Source organism: Mycteria americana, chromosome 4, assembly GCF_035582795.1.
Source record: "Mycteria americana isolate JAX WOST 10 ecotype Jacksonville Zoo and Gardens chromosome 4, USCA_MyAme_1.0, whole genome shotgun sequence".
NCBI classification, from domain to species: Eukaryota; Metazoa; Chordata; class Aves; order Ciconiiformes; family Ciconiidae; genus Mycteria; species Mycteria americana.
In genome coordinates, this window is record NC_134368.1 from 34,971,300 (window position 1) to 34,985,502 (window position 14,203).

The window sequence follows — 14,203 nt, forward strand, 5'->3', positions numbered from 1 at the left end:
TTATTCAAAGACAGACTGGAACATTTCTTGTCCTACTTTTATATAAGCTTCTCTCTCTTCATTTGTCATGAGAGACACAAGCTCTGGATTTTCACTAACTTCACCATATGAATGAGGCTGACCAGCTACCATTAAAATAGGACCTTGTGTTTCCTGTTCCTCCTCTTGTTCGAAGTTGCTGCCTGCTACTTTCTTTCCTCCTCTTCTTGAGCACTCTGCATCTTCTTCAGACTCACTGGTATCACTGCCTGATTCAGGTAGTTTGCTTTTGACAACAGGAGCCTGGTCTCTGTTAGACGATGACTTGGATTCATGGATCAGAAGAGTCTTGATGATTTCATTATCAGTGACAGTTTCTTTAACACTTTCTTCAGTTTCTTCAGAAGCATTTACTCCTAATACACAACACTAAGTGTTAAAGGTATCAATAGTTTACAGTTACCACAGGCATGCTACCTAAATTATTTTTTTTTATGCTGGATGTTTTTTACCCACACTTAGAATTCTCTTGAAAGTGCAGGCACTTCCAAGAACTTTCCACTTTAAAGATTACCACTAATGTTACTGCACGGTTAGAGCCAACAATTTCAGGACCTGGTACCTGACCTCTGCCTTTAGGAATATTCCCTAAGTCAGTCTAAAGACTAGTTTTCAGAAACTAAGACCTGATAGCCACTGGTGCAGAATTGAAGCATTACTCATTGTTCTAAACCAAGCTCACTACATTTGCAGTTGGAAAGCTATATTGAAATGCAGTAAGGCTGCTGAATTTTATTTGTGAATGCTTAAAACTTACCAACGTTATTGTTGGTGGCTGTTGTTGCTCCCTCCACAGTGCTCTGTGACATCCAGATAGGTTGCTCTTTAGTTGCTTTTTCTCTTGTTTTCTTCTTGGGCTCAGAGTCTTGGACATCAATAACTAAGTTTTGGGTGTACATGTTGCCAAAAGAGGACCTTCTGTTGGCCCATTTTTCAGGTCGGCTGCAGGATTCCAGCACACTTGAACCCACCTTCTGATCAAAGCTGAATGGAATGTCACCCATTTTGGACAGGTTAAATTCAAGCAAGAACCCCCCAGTTCCCATTAAAAAAAAAAAAAACAAACAAACACACAAAAACCCCCCAAAAGATAAAAAAAAGCATGTTTTGTGAGCAGACTAGCTTTAACAAGTGCTCTACATTAAAACAATTTGCATTCCCCATGACCTCATCTCAGAGGCAAGCGCTTCTGAACCATTGGGTTTTGCACGGTCTCTTCAGTAGTGCATCTCTGGATGAAGCACACTGACAGAGAAACATTGCTTTCTCACAGAAAGGGCTACGAACATTAGCTGAAGGAGCAGTCTGGAAAATTAATTACTTAAAGATACCAAAAATAAAACTATAAATGCATAACAATAATTTAGAATGCCTTGGATATTACAGGCTTCTTCATTAGGCAGCTGACAGTACTGAACAAAGCAAATGGAGTAGAAAGTAGGCTGCAAGTTCAGTATTTCCAAGATTTTACAACTGGGAAGTTGTTGGGGGGTTTTGTGTTGATCAGAATTTTTAGGGTTATGTTTATACCTTTCTGATAATTCTGGTATTTCTGTTGGCTGAGGCTCCAGCAAGTCATATGGCAGAACAATATCTTCAGTCTCACGCAGTAGCACAAAGATAGGTTCAATCTGCTCATTGAATTTTGCTAGCAAGGTTCGAGCGTCGCGCTTAGGAAGCGCCGAGGCATCTTCCTCTACTTCAGTGTTGCAGTAAGTGCAGCGGAAAGTCTCTGCAACATTATCCAAATTGGAAATTCTCATGTTCATAGGATGTAAAGATCAGCAGCACCTTGTTAAGAAATCCACAGCCCGGACAATTACCAAAGTGTCTGACTTCACTAGACCTTATACATGCGTTCTCATTAACTAGGGGAACTCAAGTTATAAAGACAAGCCAATTTATTGGGGGGGGGGGGGGGGGGGGGGGGGGCGGAGGACTGATATTCACACATTTGCTATGCGAGAGAGAAATGGCTATATTGGGGAAAAAGTTAAGTTGGCTAGACATGGAGTATCATCAAATAGTAAGGTTTCTTTCTTTCTTCTCTGATCTCATCTTGGTTCATAATGTAAGGAAAAAAGACATTTGCAAGCATAAACAGCATCTGGTTTTAGTTGTTCAGAGTTCTAAAGTTCAAAAAGACTCATTTAGAGTCAAAGCACATACTAAAAACCTATATTTGTCTTAAGAAAAAAAAAATTAAAGCATATTCTGTCAAAATATATCACCAGCCCCAGTATTTGCATTTCAATGACTTGACAGAGTGCCTCCATGTAGAACAAAGGGGTGATTTTTGCTAACTGACAGTGCGCTAACTTCACCTTTGGCGTTTCAGGTTAGTCACATAAAGTTCATCCTCCCTGGCTCTGGCATCCTTTGCCAATACCATGACCCAGATGTTAACACAGTAGCTGCGCTTAGAGTAACGTGTTGCAATATGATGCCATTTTAACTCATTTTGAAGGAGTGCTCTCTATTTAGCTGTTTTGATTTTAGAGAAGAGAAACCCGCAAGCTCAGATGCCACTTCTGCTATGGGTGTGTCGTATTGCCCTGGAGGGAGCCTGGACTTCCATGTTTCCAGCACAGGAGTGACAGAACGCCTCTCCCCTGCCGCCGAGCTGCAATACGCTTATTACAGCAGGTGGCTGCAAACAGCTTTATCCACCTTGTCCAGCTCTTCCATCAGAAGAATTGAACGCGCAAATGGGTTAAGTAACAAATTCAAAACAGAATAAAAGGAGTACTGTATTCCCACTTCCAGATGAGGAAGTGGGACTCACAAGACTTGGATGAGTAATCTTAAACCAGGTTAAGCATCTGGTTTTTAGCAAAACTGAGGCCTGAATCTGATTCCCAACCCCAGCTCTTACATTCAGGATTGTCATTCCTCTTGCTTGGCCTGTTCTACAGAGACAGCTTTTTCTCTTACCCTCACCTCCCAGCTTCTCCTGTCTCAGGCCTTTGTCCACCAGCAAACAAGAAGTATATCCTAATGAACATGCTTTAATTGCAAAGTTCACACAGGAGCCAATTTTGTGCTATCAGAGTTATTCTTTAAGATAAGAGCAAATAAGCAATATAAGCAACATACCTGTACATACATCAAAGAGCTGATTGACTTCCAGGTCTGTGTAAGTGCTGGAGCACGATGGACATTTAAAAGAGGACCTGGTAGTTGAATCCCGCTCATCCGCTTCTATTTTCCGGCGTACATGATCCAGTTTGTATTTTATCACATCCACCAGCACCTTGTAATTGATGTAATAGTAATTGTGCCTTGTGCTCTTGCCGCTAGGCCCCGTTTCAACTCGCATACGCAGCTTCACAAACTTGTCTGCCTTGAGCGTGTTGAGGATCGTACGCAGTTGTTTACGTTCATACTTGAGCAACTGTAACAAGTCATCCTCTTTCACGCAGGGGTAGCGGATCAGTATATCGAGGGCCAGGGAATACTCTACTCCATAGAAGCCACGCACTATATATTTGGCCAGGCGCTTTAGGGCTGCCGGGACCTCTGTGATAACGTTTTGCTCTTCCATCAGGAGCTGAACCTGTGTCAGTGTCAGAAAGAGAAGTGCTGTACAACAAACAGAAGGGAGGTGAGCTGTAGTGAACCTTTCTTGGAGCTCACAGGCAGGTATAAAGCAGGTAATTTGCTGTGCTGCACTTCTGCAAGAGTCTTCACTGAACAGATTAATGTGAAATCCTTTACCTGCACCTGGGGTTGGGGAAGGTATCAATAGATATCAAAAGATTACCTAATCTTCAGGTATGACGCTGACACCTGAAATATTCATGTCCTATTGTGTAAAACCCCACAGAAGATATCTAGGAAAATGGGTTACAGAAAGTTCATAATAATCCCCTTTACAGAAGACAGCAGAGTTAACTTGCGTGTCTAGGTCTGCCTGAAGTATCTGTTTTCATTCACAGCCAGCCAAGTAAGATCTGAAGTTGTGCTGGTTTTGGCTGGGCTGGAGTTAATTTTCTTCACAGTAGCTGGTATGGGGCTATGTTTTGGATTTGTGCTGGGAACACTGTTGATAACACAGGGATGTTTTTGTTACTGCTGAGCAGTGCTTACACAGAGTCAAGGCCTTTTCTGCTCCTCACCCCACCCCACCAGCGAGTAGGCTGGGGGTGCACAAGAAGCTGGGAGGGGGCACAGCTGGGACAGCTGACCCTAACTGACCAAAGGGATATTCCATACCATAGGATGTCATGTTCACCATATAAATCTGGGGGAAGAAGAAGGAAGGGGGGACATTTGGAGTGATGGCATTTGTCTTCCCAAGTAACTGTTACATGCAATAGAGCCCTGCTTTCCTGGAGATGGCTGAACACCTGCCTGCCCATGGGAAGTAGTGAATGAATTCCTTGCTTTGCTTGTGTGCGTGGCTTTTGCTTTCCCTATTAAACTGTCTTTATCTCAACCCATGAGTTTTCTCACTTTTACCCTTCTGGTTCTCTCCCCCATCCCACCGGGGGAGAGTGAGTGAGCGGCACTTGGTTGCCAGCTGGGGTTAAACCATGGCAGAAGTGAACACTACATGCCCTCAGTAGTAAAGCTGAGGACACAAGCTGGGCAAGAAATCTTTAGCTTAATTCATAACAATACGTGAAATAGATGAGACTGTATCTCCCTTTGTGGCAAAGCCACAAGGGTGTTTGAGTACCTTTTAGCTTGCTCTTTGTGATTTTTCTGCTGGCTGCCTTGCTCAAACAAAGGCCTAGCAAAGCTGGGGCACAGGATGCTCCATCTTGTCTGGTCCTGTCCTCACTGAGCACAGGGTGTTTGGGGCTGTGCCTGCTTGTTCCACCACACAAAATCACCAGGGAACATTTGTAGCAGGACATTTTCTTCCTTAGTACTCTTCTCCCCTGTAGAAATAGAGCTTCTGGCAATAACCAATTCCTAATCCCATTAACTAGAATGTAGCTAATTTTAATCAGTCCAACTGTCCTGTTTCTTATTTGTAAGGAGTGGAGGGAGAAGAAAACAATTGAGGTATGTTTCAGTAAAGCCACATCTTGATTCCTTTCTTTGAGGCATGTTAAAATCCTGCAGTACTGTTTGATACCGCAGCCTCTAGCCAGATTGCTTTAGAGAGCCATGCAACGTGCAGCCAAATAGCGCTGGTGTAGCTGCTGGATCAGAAGGTGGGCGGGCAGTGGTGTGGCATGTTATGTTATGACATGGTACATTGCCAGCACTGGCACCCGCTGCTGAGGGGCACCTTGCTCAAGCCCAGGTAATTGCATGTTGCTACACAGAGCTTCCAGGTGACCTTCATCAGAAATCCTAGTTAAGTGAACAAAACCTATTTGCAGTAGCCTAGTAGTTGAGCCATAATTAAATTTCCATCTCACAGGGGAAGCACTACCTTTTGGCTAAACTAAACCAAATGTAAACCTGCCGGTCTGAGGCTGGGAACCCCACAGGCAATAGCACCACACTGACCTAAATTTCCCACGCAAGAGCGGGGGAGCACTGGAATAGGCTGCCCAGGGAGGAGGTTGAGTCTCCATGCTTCAACTGGACAAGAGCCTGAGCAGCCTGACCTTGCTTTGAGATTAGTTGTGTCAGGAGCAACGGTTGGACCAGGCAGCCTCCAGAGGTCCTGTCCAACCGAAATTCTTCTGTTCCAAGAGAGTTAAGTTTAACCGTATTAAGGAGAGAAGCTTTGGGAACATCCATCAGTTCCTTGGCAGTCCTCCTTAGACTGTAAGAATAGCATTTCTACGATTTTTCGCAAAAGCCTTAAGGAAGAAGCAGGGGTTTTTCTATTATTATAGTTTCACTCTTTCACTTCTCCTTTGTCCTCATCCTCAAAAGAGGCTTAACTAAACAGTGCTCCTGACTGTCACATGTTACCAGGGCAGCGTAGCTCATCGCATGACTAGACAGGCAATATTCCCTTCACCAAGTGGGAAAGCACAGGACCGTGAGCCTTGTGTTCAACAAAGTCTCTCAGAAGCTAAATCCTGTTCTTGCTGCCAGTCAGGCCCTAGCGAGGGTATGACACACCGCCTGTGCGCATGCATGAAGATGTGTCTCTGGTGGGACAGGGGCATACTCTAGTCAGGAGTCAGGAACTCCATCTGCTGAAAAGAGAATAGAAGTTTGATAAAATCTTTTTGACTGCAATCCCATCTCCACCTCTTTCCTTGATGGATGAGCTACCTCAAGTTGCCAGTGCTTTTTCTGCCAGTTAAAGCCATATGCAGACCTACTGGATAACAAGTTACTGAGCACGGTGGTTATCCTTGAGCCCCTCAACCATGTCCATGCCCCAGCTGCACTCAACAGGCAATTTTCCTTCCCCCATCCGCAGCAAGGGCTTTTTGGTCTTAGAGCTGAGCAGGCTTTCCTTTGAAGTCAGGATAAAGGTATGCAGGGGAGAGGATATTGCGAATAGTCAAGAAGCTTCAGACAGCAGAGAAGCTACCAGCGTGCAGGACAGCTTACATTTACTGCTCTTGACCCAGGGCTACGGGCTAATTCCCACATCTACTCTCCAGTGTTTTAACCCCAAGGGCACTTGAGCATAAACCACAAGATTTCTGGAGCACAGACAAACATCAGACTTCTTCCACAGAAAAATACACTAACTTACGTATCTTTCTGGCCTCACAAATTTGGAATTTGTTTCTGTGCAGTGGCTTATACTCAGCAGGAAGGAAGGAAGGATGGACAGTGTCCTCAGCCAGCCCCAGCTCCAGAGATGAGGAGCATGGCTTTGGAAAGCACTGAGCCTTGTCCTTCTATACTGTGGGCAAGTAGCCCACAGAAAGGAGGCACTGTAGCCTCCAGTACAGGCCCAAAGGAAAGCAGCCATCACGTATTTCTGTAAGCCGGCCCACCCCCACTGAGGAGTGCTAAGTGCAGCCCCAGCGTCCATATGGGATACGGTACCAGTCACCTGGGCTAGCATCTCAGAAAGGGCTGAGATGCCCTCTGTGAGGATTAGTTTTATATGAACACCCGTCGGATTGTGGCACTGTTAAAAAAAAGAACACCACCACTTCTGCATCTAGTCCTTGGCTAATGGGTGCAGAACCCTGACATTTAAAGGACTTGCATTAGGAGCAGGTCTCATGACTGTTTTTTCTTACCCTAAGTCAAATAAAGAATGAAGTAATTTCAAAGGGAGTGTGATAAGCAGATAACATCATTAAGGAAGAAGTAGGACCTGAACTGTAAGCTTGAGGTTTTGCTGACCTATCAATTCTGTCTCTCAATTATCCCAGACTTGCATTGCGTACTTGCATCTCTAAAGCAAGCAGTACTCTGAAGTGCTAGGAACTCCGGACTGCGCTGAAGTGCTTCCGAGCACCTTGATGTTAAAAGCTCTTCAGGTCCAGAGTCTTACAACCATGTAAACTACTCGGGGAAAGAAAAAAACCCAAACCAAAAGCCACCCACAAAAAGCCCACCACACCCACACAGCAGAATCCCCCATATGTACACACATAGTGTAAATATGAATATATACCGGGAGAAGAGTGAAAAGCTTTTTTCAACAACAAATCCATAGAACCCACTGCCCATTAGATATGCAAACCTTTGATCAGTGTAAAAGGAAATGGCTTTCTTTTACAAAAAAGGCTGAATTGGCCCTGAATAAAGAACATCCATGGAAAATCAACCGCCTCGAGAAGTGTTCCTTTAAACTACAAAAGAACCAAAACTCGGTGTATTTTCTAGTAAAAACTACATAAAATCAAAATTGGGGAGGGGAGCTTTCTCTGCAGTGCTTTGCTATATTTGAGGTTGTATTTCTCCAGTCCATTTTGAAAAACCTCTCCATCTTATAATCACCAAATCTGAAGTCTTGCAATTCAGGAAAACTACTGATTTTTAGAAGCTGTTATGTAGTTTTCAGTTCACAGGCAGCAGTTCTCCTTTAAGAGAAGCTTGAGACCACCCTTATCAAGGAAAGGAGGAGGAAGAGGAGCAGCTCCCTGAAGAGAGAAAGGCTTTAAACAGGAATCTGCTCTACAGCTGAGCTACAGTCTGCATTAAGGAGACAGGTATTTTGCTACCTATGTAGAATTTTTTTTCCCTCCAGCTGATAGCATGTATGGACAAGGTATCTTACAAGTCACAGTCTAGCTTCTACCTTTGGCTGCTTTTAAAGTACTTATTTTTGTGAGGGTAGGAGCTACCTTCTTATTACATTGATTATTTAGTAACTTAGATGCCTGAGAGGCACTTCTGCTTATAGTTACTGCTTATAGTTAATACAGAGCCGTTATAATCTTCATCAAGGAGAGATGAATGCAAGGCTTTGTTTTCCCCATAAGCAAAAACTACCTTTAGGATCTTCTTTTTGCTTTGGGAAACCTACACAGAGTTGCTTGTCGTGTTGGCAGGCAACTATCAAAAGCAGAATTTCAAGTTAACAGGCATCATACAGAGCAAGTTCTGCAAGGTTTCTCTGAAGCCAGTTGCTTAATTAACATTTTACTTGAGCTGCCTGAGAAGGCAAACTACCCATCTCACACTTTAAAAGACAGTAAACCAGAAAGATTTACTGAGGCAGTCTTTTGTCAGACTTCACATAACCATATCGCATGCAAATAAGTTAAAAACCTTATCATTACCTCTCTTAGATAGGCAGAAAATGCCAGGCTGAGATTGTGGAAGAATCGCTCCTTTCCTAAGAGCTCAAAGCAACTGCAAAACAAGCTTAAGTATTTCCCAGCCTTTTCCTAGACCTATCTGTGATAAGTCCTAATTATCACCCAGCTGGAGCAAGAGAGTCTCCAAATCACATTTCATTAGCGACTGAATGAATTCAGCCTTATATACATTGCATCATGATAAAGTTACAAATCTTATTGCTCAATGAAATCCACCTACAACAGGCAAGGACTGAAAATGTAAGTGACTGCAATCTTTGATTAGTGTTTCCATTAGCATGACTTTAGAAGACTAAAAGTAACATAATAATTAACTCTTTTTTTGTTGTTGCAAACCAAATATTTAGTATAGGTAACTTACATAATTTGTGTTTAGAAGCTTTCATAACCAAACAAACCTAGAAACCTGAATATCTTGCAAAGAAAAAAACTGGAATTAATATGTTTACTAGTTTTTGCATTTTTACTTATTAATCTTTTTAGGTGGCTTATGTCTTCAAAAGGAAACAAAAAGCAATTTTTCACTGTACTTCTCTAGAAGATAAAGTTATGAATACTATTATTTCCTTTTATGGGTTAGACATCTGTGTTTCAAAACAATGTTGAAATCAGGTTGCCAGACACTGTACAGTCCAGGGTTCAAATGCTGAATTCTATGAGGATTGCAATCATTGTATTCCATCTCATCCATGTGTCTTTCATGTGTTTTTTTATATACGCACAGTGGCGGCTGGTGTTTTGTAGTGACGTGACTTAGGTCTTCTTGGAACGTGTTGCAGCATGTGTTGTGCTTTTGTTACTGCTGTTTGTTGCTGGAACTCTGAATTTCCAACTTACCTGGCACATGGGTCCCTGGAGAGCCCCAAAGGTGCGGGAGCTTGTCTGCAGAGGACAGGTTGTGGGATCAGCATCTGTAAACATCACTACAGAAGGTAGTGCCTCTGAGAAATACTCAATACCAGAAAAGAAAACTCCTATTTTAGTAGCTGTAGCAAGAATTTAAATTTCAAAATACTGCAAAGGTTTGAGATTGCAGTTTAGAAACTGCAGGAACAGGTGACTATAAAAAAAACCCCTGAGATTAGCTCTTCTCTTGCTTGTGATTTATAGTAGCAGGGATCAGTTTCACGCTTTATGCTGGAAAAAACCCTGCTACTACTCTTTCTTGTTCCATTAAATAAGAAACTATTTGGCGGATACGCACAGTTGAGAAGTGTAACTGGCATAAACCTTCAATTGCAAACTTAAAATATACATATATTGTATATGTAATATATATTTAATTACATATTTAATATTGTATATTTAAGTAAATGTTCATACAGGTAAAATTAAGCAGATATACCTCATTCCACATAGTGGTTCTTGAGCATGCTCCTTTATTGTTGTGTTATACTAGAAAATGCAAAGGAGCAAGACTGCATGCTGGCACCTGTTGGGTTTAGTCTGTGGGAAATGCTTACAATGAGTAATACCCATGGGTTTCCTCGCCGAGTGTTTTGAACAGGGAAAAGCACCATGTAACCCCAGCGCTGTTATTCATGTGACAGTCCTCAGCCTGTGTGTGGAGGTGTGGAACCAGGTCACAAGAAAAGGCAAACCAGCTTTCTAAATGAAGGAGAGTGATGGCCTGGCTGGTATCACCGCTCTGAGAAACAGGAAATCACAAGCACCTGGGCAAGCTGTGGCTGACAACACCAGGTTGTTTGGTAAAGAGTTAACCTCCACGTAGCAGAGGTGAACCTCCGTGTAGCAAAGGTACTGCTCCCTCAGTGTCTGCCTGTTTGGTGGCTGGGAGGCAATTCTGCACGGGCTCATGCTGTGCTGTCTTTGTCCTGCACGCTCAGAGCAGCAGGGAAAATTGAAAGCCAAAAAAAAAAAGAAAAAAAAGAAAGTGTGGTTTGAACTGGTATTCCTGGCTGCGGGTACCCCTGGCACAGAGGGCTGTGGGAAGCAGGATTTGTGCCGGTATGTGGTTGCGATGTTGTGTAACAGACGTTATTGAAAGTGGGAGCTTGAGATGGGGATAGGCAAAGTCCCCTGGCTTCGTTTCAAACCCATTTGGGTGGCTGGGACATTTATCTCGAATGGTATGGGCATGCACTGCACTTGCAGGCTACTCGGTGAAAAGGAGGCAGATAAACAACTGAGCAGTCTCAGGTGGGAGAAATAAATATAGAGTCTGATCAGAGGTTGAAGGAGGAAATAGTGGGTTGCTGCCTGGGGGGGCAAAGGTAAATCAAGACCCTCGCAGAGCAAATGTGGTATGTTTCACCTGTTGGCAGAGCACAGGTTGGTGTAGATGGCCTGGTGGGAGGTTGCGATGTGCACCTCGGGCAAATGGGAACTGTTATAAGTTGCTTTATTGTCCTCTCCAGGCCCAACAGCTGCTGTTCTGCCTTTCCCCAGGCAGGCATGTAGAAGCTACGTTCTGCTGTATCTTATATTGTCCACACCAACTGATACCCAGCCCTCAGCTTAAAAAATAAAATCTATAGCTGTCTAGCTCGTACATTCAAGCACTGCAAAATAAGAAAACACCAGGATCACAGTAAGTGCCCATACGTAACCTGCTCCCCTGTACACGCAGGGCTTTTAATCGCACAATCACATCGCTCCTCTTTTTCCCCATGCTGGCCCTTTCACAAGGTCTCTGCCTCAGCCAACATGCGGGGTGTTAATGTTCAGCACTCAGTGTGTGGCCCTGAGCCCTGCTTATTTTGTGAACCATCCAAACCTTGCATTGAGATGATTTGTTCTGTTCTCAGTTTTCCTATGGTGCTCTCCCGGCACCACCTAATTCCCTGATCCTTGAAGGCATGCTGGTATCAAAGTAAATCAACTTTGTTCGAGGGCTTTAGACCACTTTTTGGATTAGTTTATGTTGTAATCTTCCCAATATCTAGAAAGATAGAGGATATTGTGCCTGTGTTACATGTTGAGCTCTGAGGTACAGAACTTGAAACCAAGCTTTCCAGATAATTTTGAGAACCTGAACTGAGATGTAAAAAAATAGCATGTTTTTTACAGTACTTTATGTGATTGCAGCATAGCTCCCTCCGTCTTGGTTGCCGTTGTGACTAGTACTTCCAAATCATGACCACTGGTATCACAGATAGGGTACTCTCCAAACAACACAACCTGCTGGGTTGCCTGTGCAGCACCTGGCAGAAATAGGGAGAGAACTCAGTTGTCCCAGTAGGTACTTAGACCCGCCTGGTCTGTAACACCATCCTGTCTCTTGCGAGGCGTTCTCTCCTTTACTGTCTTGAAAGCTGGAACAAAGCAGAAGCCTTTCTCCTTTATTATGCCATCCTCATTCATCACAAGAACACACCCTGTCCTGTGCAGTGAGTGAAACAAGGGATCTCTGTGAAAAGAATTTTGGAATCATACAAAGAGACTGTATACAAAAAGGAAGGGGAATAAGTGGCTGCTAAGCTTGTTGGCTTCTGGATGCTTCACAGCCTTAGTAGACTTCTAATGTAACTTATCTTGCTTTTAAATCTAAAGAATGGTTGCTTGGGATAATATGTATTTTTAATTTCAATGGTTTTTTTCTTAGAGGATCAGTTTAGATCTACTGTCTCTCAACATAATTTGAAAAATGTGGTAGGAGCAGTTACTAACCACATAGGCTGCTGCGGGTGGGCAGCCACATTTTGGTTGGGGTTTCAGATGACAGCAAAGGAGTAATGGGGTCAGTAGAGGAGTATACTGCAGTTTCTAGATCTTCACAGCCTGCCACTCTTGGCTGTCTTCCTATTCTGTTTTACTTCTCTTTCTCTGACATCTCCTGACACTCTGGCTCCTGCTCCTATCTTCCCCCCCCCCCCATTTCCCCCACTCCATCCAAGTCACTTCTTCTGCAGCTGGACATGGCTACCTTAACAGAACTGTTTGCACCTCTCAGGGGATGGTGCATGTACACCTCTTGCAGGAATGCAGTTGTAGCATTCTGGGAACTAAGCTGATGCAAATTGTACATAACTACTCAAAGCTTTAAATACTAGTGTAATTCAGATGGTGGGTGTACCCTGAGAAAAGGCTATGTCTAATCCAAACACCTCCAGATACCGGAATTAAAGCTCTGCTTTAAAAACAAGATGGCACTTCAGCAATTTGCCACAGCTCCATGCTCGTGATCTATTTTCTTTTACTATAGACAAAAAAAATTTTCTTCTTTATCTTTCTCAAAGACATGAATCATTTTCATTGAAATATGAAGAGGGAAAAGTCTAGGGATTAATTTTTTTCTAGATTGGGTATCTGCCTGTTGTGGTTTAACCTCAGCCAGCAACTAAGCACCACGCAGCCGCTCGCTCACTCCCTCCACTGTGGGATGGGGGAGAGAATCAGAAGGGTAAAAGTGAGAAAACTCATGGGTTGAGATAAAGACAGTTTAATAGGGAAAGCAAAAGCCACATGCGCAAGCAAAGCAAAACAAGGGATTCATTCACCCCTTCGCATGGGCAGGCAGGTGTTCAGCCATCTCCAGGAAAGCAGGGCTCCATCACGCATAACAGTGACTTGGGAAGACAAACGCCATCACTGAACGTCCCTCCCTTCCTTCTTCTTCCCCAGCTTTATATGCTGAGCATGATGTCACATGGTATGCAATATCCCTTGGGTCAGTTGGGGTCAGCTGTCCCAGCTGTGTCCCCTCCCAGCTTCTCGTGCACCCCCAGCCTCCTCGCTGGTGGGGTGGGGTGAGGAGCAGAAGCCTTGACTCTGTGTAAGCCCTGCTCAGCAGGAACTAAAACATCCCTGTGTTATCAACACTGTTTCCAACACAAATCCAAAATAAAGCCCCATACTAGCTACCGTGATGAAAATTAACTCTAGCCCAGCCAAAACCAGCACACTGCCTAACAGAGAAAGCTTAGCAAGATTAAGAGACAGATGGTGGAAAACCTTAAGCAAGCCTTATGACTGGAGTTACCTTAAATACTGAATACCCAACAGAGGCAGCCTCACTATTGGGATTCTTCTATTGCTCATCCATAATCCTTGAGCTAGGAGAACAAACGTTGCAAAACAAATTAGACTGAGAGAGGTTGTCCCATATACAATTAATGTAATTCAGAGCTGATTCACTGTAGATCAGAATGTGTCCTGAGTACCATGCTTCTCACTATGTAAACAGACTAACTCCTTTATAATTATTGTCCTCTCTTCTAAGTAACAGAGTGTGGGAGCAGACCGAGCTACAAAAGACCTTTAAAATCTTTGATACCGCAAGTTACGATGCTCTGAAAAACTGGTAGGGAACAACTGCGTGGTCTGCTTGCTTCTTGATCACAGTATTTGGCCAATTGGTATGTTGTGTTGCCACTCTTTTAACAGTCAAAACCAGCCTCTTATAAAATGCATAAATATCTGGAGATTTCTTCCCAAGGCAAATTGTGGTTTCTGCCACTGCTTTGATTGAGCGTTATTCTTTCTGGCTCATCTTGTTCTTCTGGTGCAAAGGATGAGAGCTTTTGCTGCTCGCAGAGCTTGGGTGTGCCTTT

The 14,203-nt window shown here is 43.4% G+C and overlaps 1 protein-coding gene across 1 annotated transcript; it reads right to left on the reverse strand.

Annotated features, from left to right (window-relative positions):
* LOC142408643 (general transcription factor IIE subunit 1-like) lies at window positions 1-3,613 on the reverse strand. Its single transcript, XM_075499218.1, has 4 exons — window positions 3,136-3,613; window positions 1,570-1,771; window positions 797-1,023; window positions 1-395 (listed from the first exon to the last, which is right to left on the reverse strand). Exons 1-4 carry the CDS (start codon window positions 3,581-3,583, stop codon window positions 1-3), a joined length of 1,272 nt encoding a protein of 423 aa, XP_075355333.1. The 5' UTR covers window positions 3,584-3,613.
* Between the last annotated feature and the right edge of the window lie 10,590 nt (window positions 3,614-14,203).

Bases quoted from the DNA above. Each gene is read 5' to 3' on its own strand.
- LOC142408643 (XM_075499218.1), bottom strand. From the start codon at position 3,583: ATGGAAGAGCAAAACGTTATCACAGAGGTCCCGGCAGCCCTAAAGCGC. The intron at 1,772-3,135 runs GTATGTTGCTTA...ATAATGTTGCAG, and splicing joins GCTCTTTGATGTATGTACAG to AGACTTTCCGCTGCACTTAC. The intron at 1,024-1,569 runs GTATAAACATAA...CATTCCATTCAG, and splicing joins ATACCAGAATTATCAGAAAG to CTTTGATCAGAAGGTGGGTT.